The following is a 17732-nucleotide window of genomic DNA, read 5'->3' on the forward strand; positions in this document are numbered from 1 at the left end:
TTAGATACAAGCAACACATATTTTGTTAAGAAATGTGCCCACTGAATTTGTGTCACGGAAACCAGTGTTTGCAAATTGGAGTTTAGTCTACTCGCGAAGTAAAACAATTTAGAAGAGTATCGTTCGAACATGGAAATAGACAGACATGATTTGATTTATATGTCTGTGGGTCTGTGTTTAATCAGATTCATATGCATATTCTGCTTTATTATGTTTGTCACGCAGTTTAGTTAACTGAGTGAAGATGTGAAATGCAAGATATTGAAAGGTAAACAAATTTAATATATTAATTTAACTCCGTTAATACATCATTAACACAAGAAGAACACTCAAGTGTGTTTGTTAATATTAAGTCCATTAACTGTAATTCAAAACATTGAAAAACTGCTGCTATTGATCACAATAAATACTTAACTGTTTACTTTGCATCCTCAGTATGTTAAATGTGAAGTTTAACAGTATGTTAAATGTGAATTTTAACAGGTTTTTATAAAGAAATATTGTTATGAAGTTCAAGAAGTTGTTTATTTTAATGTAGACGTTTTAAGGTTTGTCATTGCGTTATCCGCGCCATTCGTGTAGTCAAAATCAGTCGACAGAATTTTTCTCCCCTCTGACTTTGCCTCAATCACACCCCTGACTATGGAGTGGTGGATATGATTCTTCCTGGCGACCTGGATGTCATGGGTTCGATCTACCCTGTAAGAGCCTTGTTTAGATCTTCAACAAAGACACCAAGTTCTGTTTCTTCCCAAGAAACAGACTTGAGACTGTTACAATAAGCCTTTGGCTTAGGATGCAACCAAGTTAAAAAAAATAGGTTTCAACTATTAAACTCATTTTTATTGGTTTGTAGGACTCCTCTCAAGGGAACTCTGTCTACCAGATTGAGTTGATAAAGTGGCTGAAACACACATACCAAGAGATTCAAATTATTGGCGGCAATGGTGAGTGCATATTGGTCAGTGTTGTTATGTAAATTTAGTGATGCTCTTCTTTTTCCTGTCTTTCTAGATGGTGTAATTGTAAAAAATGTCAGAAACTTGGATGTTTAGTACCAAATAATGAGAAACAACAATGTGGTCCCTTAGATGCATATTCCAGTGAATACTCAAAATAGTTCCTTTTTGGGTGAGTATTGATGTGCTGCCTGGAAAGCAAATAGAGGATATTTGTTGGACTTGGTTGAATATCAAAATAGCTGCTGTGCAACTTCAAAATGCAGTAGGGGGGGGCATTGTCTTTCCCCAAAACAGCTCTTGTTTTCATAATAATTGTGCATTTCAACTGTTACATTATTCATATGTTGATGATAGAGAGATTTGCATATAAGCCATTCTCTGAGAATACTGGGTTTCATGCATGCGCGTAAAAAGTCATCACAGATTAGCCTGGGCTAGGCACGCACTTGCATTAAACCCTGTTTTCCCAGATTGAATCTCATAATCATGGCTATTTTTGACTTTTGATTTTTTCCCATGCAGTTGTCACAGCTGCCCAAGCCAAGAACCTGATTGATGCAGGAGTGGACGGGCTCAGGGTCGGGATGGGCAGTGGATCCATATGCATCACTCAGGAGGGTAAGTCACAAGGTCGGGATGGGCAGTGGGTCGGGATGGGCAGTTTGTGGGCATTTGCAGTGGATCCATATGCATCACTCAGGAGGGTAAGTCACAAGGTCGGGATGGGCAGTGGGTAGGGATGGGTAGTTTGTTGGCATTTGCAGTGGATCCATATGCATCACTCAGTAGGGTAAGTCACAGGGTTGGGTTGGGCAGTGGGTCGGGATGGGCAGTTGGTCGGGGTAGGCAGTGGATCCATATGCATCACTCAGGAGTGTAAGTCACAGGGTTGGGTTGGGCAGTGGGTCGGGATGGGAAGTTGGTCGGGGTAGGCAGTGGATCCATATTCATCACTCAGGAGGGTAAGTCACAGGGTTGGGATGGGCAGTGGGTCGGGATGGGCAGTGGGTCGGGATGGGCAGTTGGTCGGGATGGGCATTGAATCCATATGCATCACTCAGAAGGGTAAAACAACTCACATTACATCTTGTTAAAAGTTGAATTTAATTGATAATAATACTTCTTCTGAGATTAGTATACAATACGTGTCCAGATGAAGTCAGAATGTCTCCAGAATACGTTCCATTAAGCATACACCAGTTGGAGTGTCCTTGATTGCTAGTTTGCTGCAGCATATGACCTTTATAGACAGTTGCTGGTTTTCAAAAAAGTCTTAAATTAAGGGATTAAGAACACATGTTTACTTTACAAGATGCAGATTGAAATCCTCAAATGTTGTGTTTGAGTTGTCAAGGTTGTGAACTGAAAAAGCTATTTCTGTCTAAATCAAAGGTATTGAAAATAGATTTTCCCCTGATGTTTAGCAATAAAATTCATTTGCTGATATTTAACAATGACAACCTTGGTTGCAAATGTGAGCGTCGTTCTGGGAAAATTGGCCTAATTGTGTGTGTTAAGAGTTGTCCTAGATTAGCCTATGCAGTCCTTATAGACTCATCAGGGACAATACTTTCCGCTTTCATGGTATTTTTTGTTTAAATGAAGTCTCTTAGCGAAAATCCAGTTTAGGTGAAAAGTGTGGTCCAGGATTAGCCTGTGCGGACCGCGCAGGCTAATCTGGGACGACATATTAGGCACATGCATTAATTATGGCCTGTTTTCCATGAACGCGACCCATGTTAAGTATATATTTCCAGTGATGGCAGTAGGTCGTCCCCAGGCCACGGCGGTGTACAAGGTGGCGGAGTACGCACGCAGGTTTGGTGTGCCGGTCATTGCAGATGGAGGCATATCCACTGTGGGACACATCATCAAGGCACTATCACTGGGGGCTTCTACAGGTTGGGTTTTTAGTATAAATCGATTTATTTTCAGCTTGATTGCATCTTTAGCTTGAGGCTTATTAAAATTCTCTTGAGGCGGTTTGAGGAGGTAGAACCAGTGCTTGGTGTCTATGTGGGCGATCTAAAGCACGCACCCACAATTGGAATCAAACTCGTGGCCTCTGTGTCCCTAGGTGATTAGTTGCTTTATTTTGTACGGGGTTTTTAGTTTGTATTGATTGTCATTGCATTATATGTTTTTATGCCCAATTTTTAAGTCCCCCACCACTATAGTGGGGGACATTTTGTTTTTGCCCTGTCTGTTGGTTGGTCGGTTGGTTGGTTGGTTGGTTTGTGTGTTTGTTTGCTCCAACTTTAACATTTTGCCATAACTTTTGAAATATTGAAGATAGCAACTTCATATTTGGAATGCATGTGTATCTTATGGAGCTGCACATTTTGAGTGGTGAAAGGTCAAGGTCATCCTTCAAGATCAAAGGTCAAATATATAGCTTCAAAGCGGCGCAGAAGGGGACATAGTGTTTCTGACAAACACATATCTTGTTGTTTTTATGTTTATCATCTATATGTTGAAATTAAATTAAATGATTTAATATATGGCCCTTACACTAAATTAGCCAAATGTTGTATGAATTTGCTCATTGCTGTGTTTTCGCCAATTTTTGAAATACTTAGATTTATCAAAAATAATATTGGCAATAGATGTGGTAAGAATTAAATTTCTTGTGTAAATTGTAAGGCCAAAAGACTTACTTTTTTCCTAAGTCTGGTATGTGTTAGATATATGTTTAATTTCAAACCAGATGTTATTAGAAAGATCTCCGTCAACTAGTGTGATAAGAGTGCAATTTCATACATAAAATTGACTTTTCTAATTGCTTAATCTAAAAAGCCATGTCTAAAGTGTTGTCCCAAATTAGCATGTGCAGTCCACAGGGAAGACACTTTAGGCTTTTTTTGTATTGTTTACGAAAGAAAGTGTCTTCTCAGAAAAGTGAAGGCCGAAAATGTCATCCCTGATAAGCCTGTGCGGCTTGCACAGGCTAATATGGGACTGCACGTTACACACATGCATTAAACTCTTTATTTTCCATAGCATGGCTCTCCCTAATTGCTTAACTCTTTCTCATCAGTATCTAAGGGTTGAAATGAAGCCTTTAAAACTTGAATTTTGTAAAAAAGGTCATAAATTAAATTTAACTTTCTAAGGGACAAGAAATGCATAAAAATATGTATCTAAATGGTAAAGGGTTAATGTCAATTTGTCACTTGCAGCTATGATGGGATCTATGCTGGCTGGGACTACGGAGGCACCGGGCGAGTATTTCTTTGCGGACGGTGTTCGTCTGAAGAAGTATCGGGGCATGGGCTCCCTGGACGCCATGGAGAAGCACAGAGCCAGTCAGAGCAGATACTTCAGGTACTCCATACATATATGGGACACAGGCTGGACTGGCTGGTGTCATAGGGACACAGGCTGTTGTCATATCTGTCTGTCCATTTAGGGCAGCCCCCTCATTGCGCATGTGAGTTCTGTTTGTGATCGTCAAACTGGGCTTTCCCCCACCCCGCCACACACCACAGGACCACACTATAGTTGAGTGACTTTCACAAAAATATATTTAAAATAATGGAATTTGCAGCTCTAAATCAAAATTATCCTTCACTTTTGTGATTTTGATAAGCAATTAGGAAGGAGTGCTACATTCTACACACATATTTTCCTCACATAATACATATTGTTGTCATAGCTACAGTGGCCTACTGATTTTCACATGCCAAATAATTTTTATCTGAAATCAAAGTTATAATATTGACTAGGTTGCTGCTGTAAGAATTTCTCTGTAATTGTTTTAAATAAGCTTAGGCTGTTATTGAACCATTAGACCAGAGTTAAAATTGTATATCTAAACAGAATAATATATGTCTATAAATTGTATTTATGATAAGCCAGAAATTGTATGTTATTAGTCCCTTACCAGTTTCGGTTTCACCAGAGGGACTTCTGGTTTGCGCTCTGTGTGTCTGTCAGTCTGTCTGTCAGTCTGTCACACTTTTCTTGATCCTCCGATAACTTTAAAAGTTCTTCATATTTTTTAATGAAACTTGAAACATGGATAGATGGCAATATGGAGATTATGCATATCTTTTCATTTTGTTCCTGCATCAAGAATTCTGGTTGCTATGGCAACAAATAGACTAGAAATATTGCTGAAAATGGTGGATCCTTCGATAACTTAAAGAGTTCTTCATATTTTTTCTTGAAACTTGAATCATGCATAGATGGCAATATAGAGATTATGAATGTCATTTCATTTTGTTCCTACGTCAAGAATTCTGGTTGCTATGGCAATAAATAGACTAGAAATATTGCTGAAAATGGTTGATCCTGCGATAACTTAAAAAGTTCTTCATATTTTTTCATGAAACTTGAATCGTGCATAGATGGCAATATAGAGATTATGGTTGCTATGGCAACAAATACACTAGAAATATTGCTGCAAATGGTGGTTTCTGCGATAACCGGTAGGGGACTTTAATTGCTTGGCAATAGTCTTGTTGTTACTTGTTGTTTTCATGGAACATTGAAAGTGACGAGTTGTAAATCTGGATAGAATAATATTTGTCTATAAAATGTATCAATGATAAGCCAGAACTTGTATATTAGTGTTATGTGTTGTTTACATTGAACCGTAAAAGTGACTAGGTGTAAATCTAAGTAGATTATTTGTCTATAAAATGTATCAATGATAAGGCAGAACTTGTAAATTAATGTTACTTGTTGCTTCCTGTCACAGTGTGAGTTACAAGCAATTACACTGTAACTCCAATATAGTGCGGTCCGTTATAACGCTGTGTCCAATATAACGCGGGGGGTCCTTGGATCCCGTTTTTTCTCCAACCTTCCATTTCTGATTCAAATCCTTGTTATGCAACTTCATGTATTTTCAGAAAATTCAAAGAAGCCGGCGATCACAGCTTGATTGCTTTATCCGTCCGTTAACTGATTTTAATCGAATAGAGGTTAAACGACACTCGACAGCTAATTGGTGTTGTGTAATGTCAATAAAGGTGTGAAAACTCGCGAGTCCGTGTTAATTACATGTATTCCCTAACAGAGCGGTTCAGTGCGCTAATTTCAATAAGGCAATTGCAAGCGGAATAATTATCAAATTAAAGTTATTTAAAACGATTACCTGTTTATGTTTTGTATTTATCGTGTATTGTATTTCATTGTATAAACTATGCCTGTGTAAGTGTGTTATCGTTTATTATATGCTACACATGCTTGATAAATAAAAATATCTGTGTGTGTTTAATGTTTCAGTTCGTTTACGAATTTTTTTTTAAATATCCTGCGTTTTATTTACATGCTAACGCAGTGTAATGGTAAACAGAGATGCACTTAAATTTGTGCCCGTTATCAGAAAGTCCACGGAAAGCATGTTTATGACGCAATAAAATATTTCTTTGTACATGTATCGTATTGCATTCAATCTAAATTTAAATTCGCTAGTCCAATGAAAGCTGTGTCCCATAATGCACTGTACTAATTTTTCTGAAAAATGGCGTAGGCATATGAATTTGTTTACGAAATTCGTAAACATATTTCTTGTCATAAATGTTTAACATTATTTTTTCGTAAGTGATGTTGTAATTATATTGGATTATCGGATAAATGTGCACATTAGAAAAGCGGTATGTATACTGTTATCGTTCGATTCGGTTTATATGCATGTATTTGCAGATGACAACACAGCATGACAATACACAGGACCTATATAGACCGTTCCATAATTTAGTCATTACATAATTATCTCCCCTGAATTCTCTCCGCGTCCGCCATTACACTGCTGCTTTACAATCGGTAACATATATAAGAGAGCACCGATTTTTCAACGGATGAATTTCTTTCTAAATTCTAAGGCCGTCATTACATGGTCTTGGTTGTCTTGGAAAACTAACAAATTGACACATTAAAAAAAGCATTTAATTAAATTAAATGCAATATTTTTCATTTGATTATTTCATCAATCTTTAAATCGTGTATGCCTTTGCATTCCAGTGTTTAATTGCCCCTTTGTTCTGCATAATCCGATTATCTCGTTTTGATCAGATATTGTCCAGACTTAACTAACCACATGGTGTCATAAACCACACTGGGTGGCAGATGACAATCTGGTCATTAAACACAATTGATGATGCCACCATGTCTCATCTTTCTGGTAGTATTAAGCAGTCATTTGGTAAGATAATTTACCTCCGACATACTTAACAGTTGCGTAAATAAGATATGTTACATATTTTACAAATTAAAAGTTATGTCCAATATAGAATATCAGAAATTGTACACCGTAAAGGTACTAGCCCGTTAATGAAGCCATTTATGAAAAATAAAGTATTAAAAAAAAATAAAACAATAAAACATTTAACGTATTTAGCGGGTATCGGTTTATTAAAACTACGTCATTCCGTATGAAGATTTGATGTTACGGCAATGCACGAACGATATCATAAAACAATCAATAACATTTGACACCAAACAGAGGTAAACAATATTTAAAAAAATGTATATGTATATAAATATATGTGTGTTAAAATGTTAGATATGTGTCACTCATACTCACTAGTAACGAGTTTTCAATATACATGAGTACACAGTTCAATTTGCATCATATGAAGTTGTGTTTTTTCAGTTGTATGTTAATATTCCTCAATAGCGTCATTCTTTGTACAAAACCTATCAAATTAAAATTACATGTAAATACTGTCATGTCCTTTGCTTTTAATATGGCTTTGTAGTATGTTTATTTCCAAAGCACTCCTTACACTTTCTAACACTCATTTTTTTATCACACTAGCGTCCTCATGCCATTGATAATTATATTTTTATAATTAGATGTATTACTATTGTAATTTATTGAAGCTTTTCTGCAAAAAAAAATATTACGGCTTATGCATAGAGCTCTTTATTGTGTCAAATTGTCGGCCTTTCAGTCTTCAGATAATCTTTAATTTGATGCTGAGGCCGGGTTTCCATGTATCCGCGTTCCGTGTCCGTGTGTCCGTGTCCGCGAAAAAACGAACTGGTTGAAATCTGTTGGAGCTATTCCATGTATCCGCGTTCCGCGTCCGCATTTTTCGTCCGCGTATTGCGTCCGTGAAAAATCGCTCTGCGAGTGATTTTTCACGGACGCGTACTCAGTCAACACGAAAGGTCGACTTTCAAGCATATATATTAGTAAAAAATAATAAATTTAGTAAGGGATCACCCTGAAATATACAACCAACGTATGAAAGAAAACAAAGACAAAGACATTGCATCAAACATCTGGAAAAGCATAGCCAACGACATGTCAATTGATGGCGTTTAAGGTAAGATAGAATAGTAATATGCGAATATATATCGTCTGCATATTGTACACTATAATCGCTTTTCAAAAGACACAGTATATATTTCAAACACGTTTGGAATGAGCTTTTTACACGGAAAGGCTAAAATAATAAGCGGATACATGGAAACGATGCATGGAAACCCGGCCTTATTATGCCGCGTTTTTAAAGTTGCAAATAAATGTATTAATAAATTCGTTTGGCGCTTAATAATATATTTTTGAAATATTATTTAGGTGTTTTTTTTTATCGGAGTTTTTTTGTGTGGATTAATTGACTAAACATTTGGTGTCGTTATCCATATGTTTTGCGTTACTTCAAAGACCTATAAAATACAATTTTTAGTATTTTTAGCTTTATAGCTGTTAAATGATTCAAAGATGAAAATATAGATATATCACATAGATCGCATTCTCTTCATCTTCCGAATAATCACATAAAAGGTCGTCAAGATCAATATCACTTTCTCATGATAAAAAGCTCGTTTTTTAACGTGACAAAATTCCATCTAAAAAAATTCATTTTAATCCAAACCACAATTTTTTATCTCTGATATCAGTTAGAACAAGAAAAATAATGGAAGGCGTATCAATAATATCATACTTAATATAATATGTAATGATTTTGGAATGTAGATTTTTACCAAATGAGATCAATTACAAACAATTAGCGGTAATTAATTGCGCGAGAATCTTTTATAAGTATAAATTAAAATATAATCTGCTTGATGTTGCGGCTATTAAAATCAACACAACTATACATGCGTGAATTGTTTGTGAAACGTTAAAAGTAACAAGTCTAATAAAAGACATAGTATGAGCGACTGAACCAGCAAATTTTTGCCGATGATTACCACTTGATTACAGATAAACAAAAACAAATACACGAAAGCATTTTAAACATTTTATTTGTAACAATCAATCTCAACTTCAAACAATCATTTAAACAACAAAAATGTGATAATCGCCTCACATTAATTCATTAAGTAATTTATTAATCCGACAACGGTGAAGCGGGTATTCTCTACGTCTTTGGCTTTTGGAATCGCAGACTCGCACAAGTTAGCAGCAGTGTAATGGCGGACAGTCACGTGACTGACAATATGGCGGCGGTCAATTTATCGATTATGGAACGGTCTATTATAGGCTATACTTTACCTGTTTTTATAGCCCTCTTAAATGAATAAGCTCAAAACTTATAACGCTGTCCGTTTATAACGCTGTTGCGTGGCTTGGACCCCGTCACCCGCGTTATATTGGACTTACAGTGTATAAGCCAATAATTGTACATTAATGCTACTTGTTGTTTTCTGTCACAGTGAGAGTGACAAACAATGATAAGCCAGAAATTGTACATTAATGTTACTTGTTGTTTTCCTGTCACAGTGAGAGTGACAAGCCATGATAAGCCAGATATTGTACATTAATGTTACTTTTTGTTTTCTTGTCACTGTTAGAGTGACAATTAATGATAAGCCAGAAATTGTACATTAATGTTACTTGTTGTTTTCTGTCATTAATGTTACTTGTTGTTTTCTGTCACAGTGAGAGTGATAAACCAGAAATTGTACATTAATGTTACTTGTTGTTTTCCTGTCTCAGTGAGAGTGACAAGCAATGATAAGCCAGAAATTGTACATTAATGTTACTTGTTGCTTTCTGTCACAGTGAGAGTGATAAACCAGAAATTGTTACATTAATGCTACTTGTTGTTTTCTGTCACAGTGAGAGTGATAAACCAGAAATTGTACATTAATGTTACTTGTTGTTTTCCAGTCTCAGTGAGAGTGACAAGGAATGATAAGCCAGAAATTGTACATTAATGTTACTTTTTGTTTTCTGTCACAGTGAGAGTGATAAACCAGAAATTGTACATTAATGCTACTTGTTGTTTTCCTGTCTCAGTGCGAGTAACAAGCAATGATAAGCCAGACATTCAACATTAATGTTACTTTTTGTTTTTCTGTCACAGTGAGAGTGACAAACAATGATAAGCCAGACATTCAACATTAATGTTACTTTTTGTTTTTCTGTCACAGTGAGAGTGACAAGCTAAAGGTGGCCCAGGGTGTCAGTGGGTCCATACAGGACAAGGGCTCCATCCACAAGTTTGTGCCCTACCTGATTTCTGGGGTGCAACACGGGTGCCAAGACATTGGCTCCAAGAGTCTTTCACATCTACGGTATGCGCTCTTTGTGAACTAGTGTTTATTTTCAACATTTTGGGAATGGGGCTGGGGCCCTTTGGATTGGGAAAGAAAGTGTTGTTTTGACAAAAATAGGAAGTTTGTGTTGTTTTGCTAACAACATATTGAGAATAAAAAATATGTTCAATACTATACCTTCTAAGGCTTAACTTATAGAGCTGGATACAGAATTTAACTGATTGTTGTAATTTATTTAAAAAAAAAAAAATAATAATTTGGAAACCATAACCTGGGAATTGCGGTATGTGTTCTTAGTATGCTCACATATTGAAGATGGCAAGGTATACGAGGCTGGGAAAACGAGGTTTAATTTAAGTGCGGAGTATTGTCACAGATTTGCCTGTGCAACCCACACTGGCTGATCAGGGGCAAGTCTTTCAGTCTAAACTAGATTTTTGCCAAGTAGACACGTCCTTTAAACGAAGAATTAAAATATGCGGGAGGTGTTGTTCTTGATTGGCCTGTGCATACTGCTCAGGCTTATCTTAGAAGACACTTTACACTCTTGCAAAAAACCTTGTAATCCAAGAGCAAGGATTATATTGGTTTGTAAATGTTGGTCTGCTTTTTACAAGGCCCTGTTTTCAACAGTCATGTGTATCTTTATAAGATAATTATATGTGTTTCATATTTATAGATGTAAATTAGCAACACAAAAATGTTCAAGTTTTAATATAACTTGTAACAAAACAACTTTCTTAGTACTCTAAAAATGTTCTAATGTTTCAATGATTTTGCTCAAATTTTCAAATATATTGCTCCATGTTTCAATGATCTTGCTCCATGTTTCAACATCTTTCTCCATGTTTCAATGAGCTTGCTCCATGTTTCAACTTATCTTGCTCCATGTTTCAATGAACTTGCTCCATATTTTAATAATCTTTCTCCATGTTTCAACATTTTGCTCCATGTTTCAATGATCTTGCTCCATGTTCAAAATCGTGCCCCATGTTTCAGTGATCTTGCTCTGTGTTTCCAGGTCCATGATGTACTCTGGAGAGCTGAAGTTTGAGCGCAGAACAACGTCAGCACAGATTGAAGGAGGAGTTCATAACCTTCACTCGTAAGTAACCTTTATGAATTCTGTACTTTCAATTATTGAAAATCAGGTTTATGGTATTGCTTAATTTTGCTGTTTAAAAAATACTATTTTTATCAGTATATTTCTTTCAACTTCATGTAAAACGTTAAATATTCCAAGGAATAAGTTTGAAATACTGAAATAAGGGTGTTTGTCATAAGTGCTTCTTTGAAAATTATATCTGAATGAAACTGTCTACTGCACTTTTTAATAAGTTGGGGAATTGAGAGATTGATCAGAATTTTACCTACAAAAGTAATGAAACAATGTTAGAATTCGTATTAAAACTGAAATTATTTTTAGTCTTAACTAGTAAGTATTGTATAGTTTTGTTTAACTTTTTTAGCTCATCTATTTTTTGAAAAAAAATTATGAGCTATTGTCATCACCTTGGCGTCGGCGTTGGCGTTGGCGTCGGCGTCCGGTTAAGTTTTGCGTTTAGGTCCACTTTTCTCAGAAAGTATCAATGCTATTGCATTCAAACTTGGTACACTTACTTACTATCATGAGGGGACTGGGCAGGCAAAGTTAGATAACTCTGGCGTGCATTTTGACAGAATTATGTGCCCTTTTTATACTTAGAAAATTGAAAATTTTGGTTAAGTTTTGCGTTTAGGTCCACTTTTCTCAGTGAGTATCAATGCTATTGCATTCAAACTTGTTACACTTACTTACTATCATGAGGGGACTGGGCAGGCAAAGTTAGATAACTCTGGCATGCATTTTGACAGAATTATGTGCCCTTTTTATACTTAGAAAATTGAAAATTTTGGTTAAGTTTTGTGTTTAGGTCCATTTTATTCCTTAAGCATCAAAGCTATTGCTTTCATACTTGCAAAACTTACTAACTATCATAAGGGGACTGTGCAGGCAAAGTAATGTAACTCTGACTGGCATTTTGACAGAATTATGTGCCCTTTTTATACTTAGAAAATTGAAAATTTGATTAAGTTTTGTGTTTAGGTCCACTTTATTCATACAGTATCAAAGCTATTGCTTTCATACTTGCAACACTTATTAACTATCATAAGGGGACCGTGCAGGCAAAGTTATGTAACTCTGACTGGCATTTGGACGGAATTATGGGCCCTTTATACTAAGAAAATTAAAAATTTGGTTAAGATTTATGTTTTGGTCCACTTTACCCCTAAAGTATCATAGATATTGCTTCATACTTGGAACACTCAAAAACTATCATGAGGGTTCAGTAAAAGGACAAGTTGCATAACTCTGGTTGTCATTGTTACGGAATTATGGCCCTTTTTTGACTTAGTAACTTTTTATATATGGTTAAATTTTGTGTTTCGATCCACTTTACTTCTTAAGTATCAAGGCTATTGCTTTCAAACTTCAAATACTTTCATGCTATCATGAGGTTACTGTACCTGGCAAGTTGAATTTTACCTTGACCTTTGAATGACCTTGACTCTCAAGGTCAAATTATTAAATTTTGCTAAAATTGCCATAACTTCTTTATTTATGATTAGATTTGATTGATACTTTGACGAAACTACTCTTACCTGACATACCACAATAGACTCCACCCAAACCGTCCCCCGTGCCCTCCCCCCCCTCCCCCCCTCCCCGCCACCTCCCCCCCCCCTATTTTTTTTTTTTTTTTTTTTTAAGATCATCTCAATCTCACAAATGACCACCACACCCTCACACTAAACCCCCACCCCCCCCCCCCCCTAATTTTTTTTTTTTTTTTTTTTTTTTTTTTTTTTTTAAGATCATCTCACAAATTACCACCACACCCTCACACTATACCCCACCCCACCCCCCCAATTTTTTCTTTTAAACGGTTATGTTTGAAATACCGTCCAACCATCGCACCCAAAAAATCCCCCCCCCATCGCCCTCCCCCCCCCCCCCTCCCCCCACCCCCCCCCCCCCCCCCCCCCCCCCCCCCCCCCCCCCCCCCCGCCCCCGATTTTTTTTTTTTTTTTTTTTTTCGCTTTTTTGGAAGATAATGTAATAAATGTCCACAACCCCACACTATACACCCCTCTTCACTCCACCCCTCCCTCCTTTGTGATTGAAAATGAGAGTCCCTTCACCTTTAAAAAGAAAATAGATGAGCGGTCTGCACCCGCAAGGCGGTGCTCTTGTTTAAATTTTGAATTGCTAAGAAGTAAAGCAGTGGTGATGTTAAACTGATAATATGCTGTTAGAAAGCTCTTCAATGGTCTATTATTGCCCTGTCTTTTTTGCCTAGATTTGCATGTGCCTTATAGCGTATGTTGATGGAAAACATTAAAGAAGATTTATCCATAAATAGCTGACATTGGATGACACAATTTTTTATAATGGTACTTCTGTATTCTGACTAGTTGCTTCTTCGCTGCTGATCTTTCTGTCATGTATTGTCTGTATAATTTATAGATTAGCATACTAAGCTTAGTTACTTTGCTGTATCCAGAGCTCAAGATAAGGACTTAGTCAAAAGGGTATTTCACCCACTGATATTATTGTTAGAGCATATTTTACTCCTTTGTTTCTGCCATAACAGGTATTTAGGAATATTTAGGGGTATTTTCCATTTCCATAGAAAACTGACAAAGTAAATGGCGTGTAAAATCTAAAAATATTATTATTTGTTATTTATATTATTAAATGCAAACAGAATGAACAGACTTCTTTAAAAGATATTCCCACAGGAGCTGCTGGTCGCTTAAAATGTCTATTTTTTATCCACAAACATGATGGGCCGCCATTTTTATAAAAAGCTTATTTTGATTGACTTACGTTTGATTAAAAGTTCAACTTTCACTAAAAACTCAACTGGATTATAAGTTAAACCGGTTACGCACTTTAATCGATTTAAAATATGTACCAAGATTTGTATTGCGTTTTGTTACATACTGGATCGATTTTTAATGTTATTATTTTATTTTTTCAATGCGTAAATATGCAGATAGGCCTCTTATCTGGAGCTCTGGCTGTATCATGCAATTTTTCATATCTAACGGTTTCATGTCTATCCTTTAAGGGTTTGGCTGTAAAATTAAAATCAATATTCAGTTATATATTCTTACCAATATTCACTTGCCTGTAAGGATTTCAACCAATTTTTAATTGGATTTTCATTTCTGTTAATCAGTTTCGGGTATTGCCTCAAAATTAAAACTAATGCTCAATTTCTCTGTAGTCCAGAATTTGTTTTAGATAGTCGGTAATAATTTTTAACCAGGTTTTCTGAAGGAAAAAACTGGTTATTAGATTGGCGAATGCGGGCGGGCTGGCTGGCTGGCTGGCGGGCTGGCTGGCGGGCTGGCGGGCGGGCGGAACAAGCTTGTCCGGGCCATAACTATGTCGTTCATTGTCAGATTTTAAAATCATTTGGCACATTTGTTCACCATCATTGGACGGTGTGTCGCGCGAAATAATTACGTCGATATCTCCAAGGTCAAGGTCACACTTTGAGTTCAAAGGTCAAAAATGGCCATAAATGAGCTTGTCCTGGCCATAACTATGTCATTCATTGTGAGATTTTAAAATCATTTGGCACATTTGTTCACCATCATGGGACGGTGTGTCGCACGAAAGAATCACGTCAATATCTCCAATGTCAAGGTCGCCACGACTAAAAATAGATTTTTTTTTAAAACAAACTTACAAAGGGGGTTAATTTTGTTTGTTCATTTCAAAAGTTCAGTTTGAGTTTTCTCCCTTTATCAGATTTTTTTTCATAATGAAAACCTGGTTTTGTGACAATTTTGTCCCTTGTTTTATTTGGACTGGATTACTTTTAATGCAAGAACATAAAATGTTTGGGTATATTATTTGTTCATTATGCTTTCACCGTTTCCCACTTAGAAACAAAGTGAAAATTGCTATGTGCAAACAGCATAAGACCAGAAAAGCCTGCGAGTAACTGGCAGTCTGTTCAGGTTTTATGCTGTCTGCTGCTCATCAGTATCTAAGGGTGGAATTGAAGCCTTAAAAGCTTGAATCTAGAAAAAAAAAATTTAATTAAATATAACTTTCTAAGGGACTACAAATGGGTTAAATACGTATCTAAGTGGTAAAGGGTTAAATATGTATCTAAGTGGTAAAGGGTTAATTGGAATTTGTATGTTTTTCTCCGTAGAGTGTTACGTCTCTAATAGATTGATTGGTGAGTAAACAAATTGTGTTCAGAAGGAGGGGTTTCTGCCATGAAGCCGTGTGTATTTTATCACCTGCTTGAGAGTTTCTAAAAATAACAGCTCAGCCCTTCATTGATCTCGACGAATATCTTGCTCCCTTTCCTTTTTTGCTTTAGCAGATTTGAAGCATTTATATGTACTGTTTTATCACACTCAAGCTCTTGTGTGAGTTAGTGCACACAAAAACACTGTATATTTGTGCTGAGATCTAACACACATTGCTTAAACAAAAGAAATTATTGTGAAGTGAAGGTTACGAGCTATTATGCAATCATTACTAAGAACTAATAGTACATTTTTATGCCCCCGAAGAAGGGCATATAGTGATCAGACTATCCGTCTGTCCATAACACTTTGCGTTTAAGTTTTGAAAAATGCTCATAACTTCTATGTCGCTTCAGATAGCAATTTCATATTTGGCATGCATATTGACAAGGCCTTTCCATACGCACACAAATTTTGACCCCTCTGACCTTGACCTTGAACGTAGGGTCCGCGTTTAGGTTTGGAAATATGGGTTTAGGTTTCGAAAAAAGCTCATAACTTCTATCAAGCGTTTATAGGGAGCATAAGTCATCCTATGACTGTTTGTATTGATTCTTGTTCTGTCATTAATAAATGTTGTACTCAAATTGAATTTGATCTAAGGCATTAGCAGTACTGTTGAGATGTTTGCTTATTAAAGTTTCCATAAACTTGAACAGTCATGCTTGAACTTTGTTGGTAGGTAGGTTGAGAAATGCTGATGTTTTTGAGTCCTACATTTACATCTAAGCTGTATTGATGCATTAAAATTAACCCTGTCCCACTCAGAAGCAAATTACAAATGGCTAAGTACAAATTGCGCAAAACCAAAACAGCCTGAGAGTATGTTGCAATCTGTTCAGGTTTTATGCTGTTTTCTGCTCATTAGTATATAAAGGTTGGAAATGAAGCCTTTAAAGTTTGAATTTAGTAAGAATGGTCTTTAATTAAATGTAACTTTCTGAAGAACTACAATGTGTCAAAATAAGTATTCATGTATAACTGGTTAAGGGTTATGAAAGCATCAAGACTCTTTTCCATTTTTTGGCACATTTTACTGTAGCCACAGAGTTTGCTGCATTGAGCCTTCCACTCGCCCACGCCTACATCCGTACCTACGTCCATATTTACAAAAGCTTGTTTTTTAAACTACTAAAACTACTGAGTGGTTTTCATTGAAATTTAATGTAAAGATGATTGTAAATAAAGGAATCATGGCTGTGACAAGTTTTTGACGAATAATGAACCATAGTCTGCTTTTCCATTACTGAATATAATTATATAGGGAAAGATCTAGGGAAAAATAGCATGCTGCTGTTTCCTGCTGCTTTTTCTTACCTTTGCTGCCTTCTGGACTGGTCAGCACAAAAATTGTAAGAATCTTTTGAAATTATGTATCTTTCTTCAAATATTTAATGGCAGATGAAAAGACTGTGCTTAAGCACTTCAATTACAATTTAAATGTTTGAAATTTCTTGGATATAGCAAAGTATCACAAAATGTGAACAGACATGTATGGCCATTCATTTAGCCCCTTTTTAGGAGAACCCTGTACCTTCGGTGATCTTTTCCTAATATTTAGTCCCTTGAAGCTTATCTTTGTAAACTGCTGGGTACTGAGTGGACCTCTCACAATCTTTCACAACTGAATGATTCATGTATAGATGATTGTTAACAAAAGAATTAGGTGGCTGTGACAAGTTTTGGCAGAATAATTGCCCTTTTTTTGCTATTTTTCTTCTTTAGAATATATATTCCAACCATTTTGTTTTCAACTTCTCTTCATTTTCTGGATAGGTTTTGCTGAAACAATCACATTTGTATGACTGACCTGAATGTGAAGTTTAGCGTAAAGCAAGGATGTGTACTGGCTCGGACAAGTTTTGGCACAATAATGGCTCTTTGCCTTATTTTCCTTAGTATGCTTGCTTGCTTGAAATCTGCTTTGCTAGAAGAGTATGTTCATTTTCATAGTCATGAAATTGAGAAAGATCTTTAAACTTTAGTTCA

The 17732-nt window shown here is 36.2% G+C and overlaps 1 protein-coding gene across 2 annotated transcripts in view; it reads left to right on the forward strand.

The window, feature by feature from the left end:
- LOC127881774 (inosine-5'-monophosphate dehydrogenase 1-like) overlaps positions 1-17732 on the forward strand; it is a 73183-nt gene that overhangs the window by 31775 nt on the left and 23676 nt on the right. The window contains exons 10-16 of one of the 2 annotated variants that reach the window (XM_052429914.1): positions 857-947; positions 1485-1580; positions 2720-2863; positions 4142-4286; positions 10299-10442; positions 11446-11529; positions 15641-15667. In XM_052429914.1, the coding sequence (XP_052285874.1) occupies positions 857-947; positions 1485-1580; positions 2720-2863; positions 4142-4286; positions 10299-10442; positions 11446-11529; positions 15641-15656 (720 nt within the window). In that variant the 3' untranslated portion in view covers positions 15657-15667. The remainder of the gene's footprint in view (positions 1-856; positions 948-1484; positions 1581-2719; positions 2864-4141; positions 4287-10298; positions 10443-11445; positions 11530-15640; positions 15668-17732) is intronic. The other variant, XM_052429913.1, reaches the window with a different exon arrangement.

This window comes from Dreissena polymorpha, chromosome 5 (genome assembly GCF_020536995.1).
Source record: "Dreissena polymorpha isolate Duluth1 chromosome 5, UMN_Dpol_1.0, whole genome shotgun sequence".
Lineage (NCBI taxonomy): Eukaryota > Metazoa > Mollusca > Bivalvia > Myida > Dreissenidae > Dreissena > Dreissena polymorpha.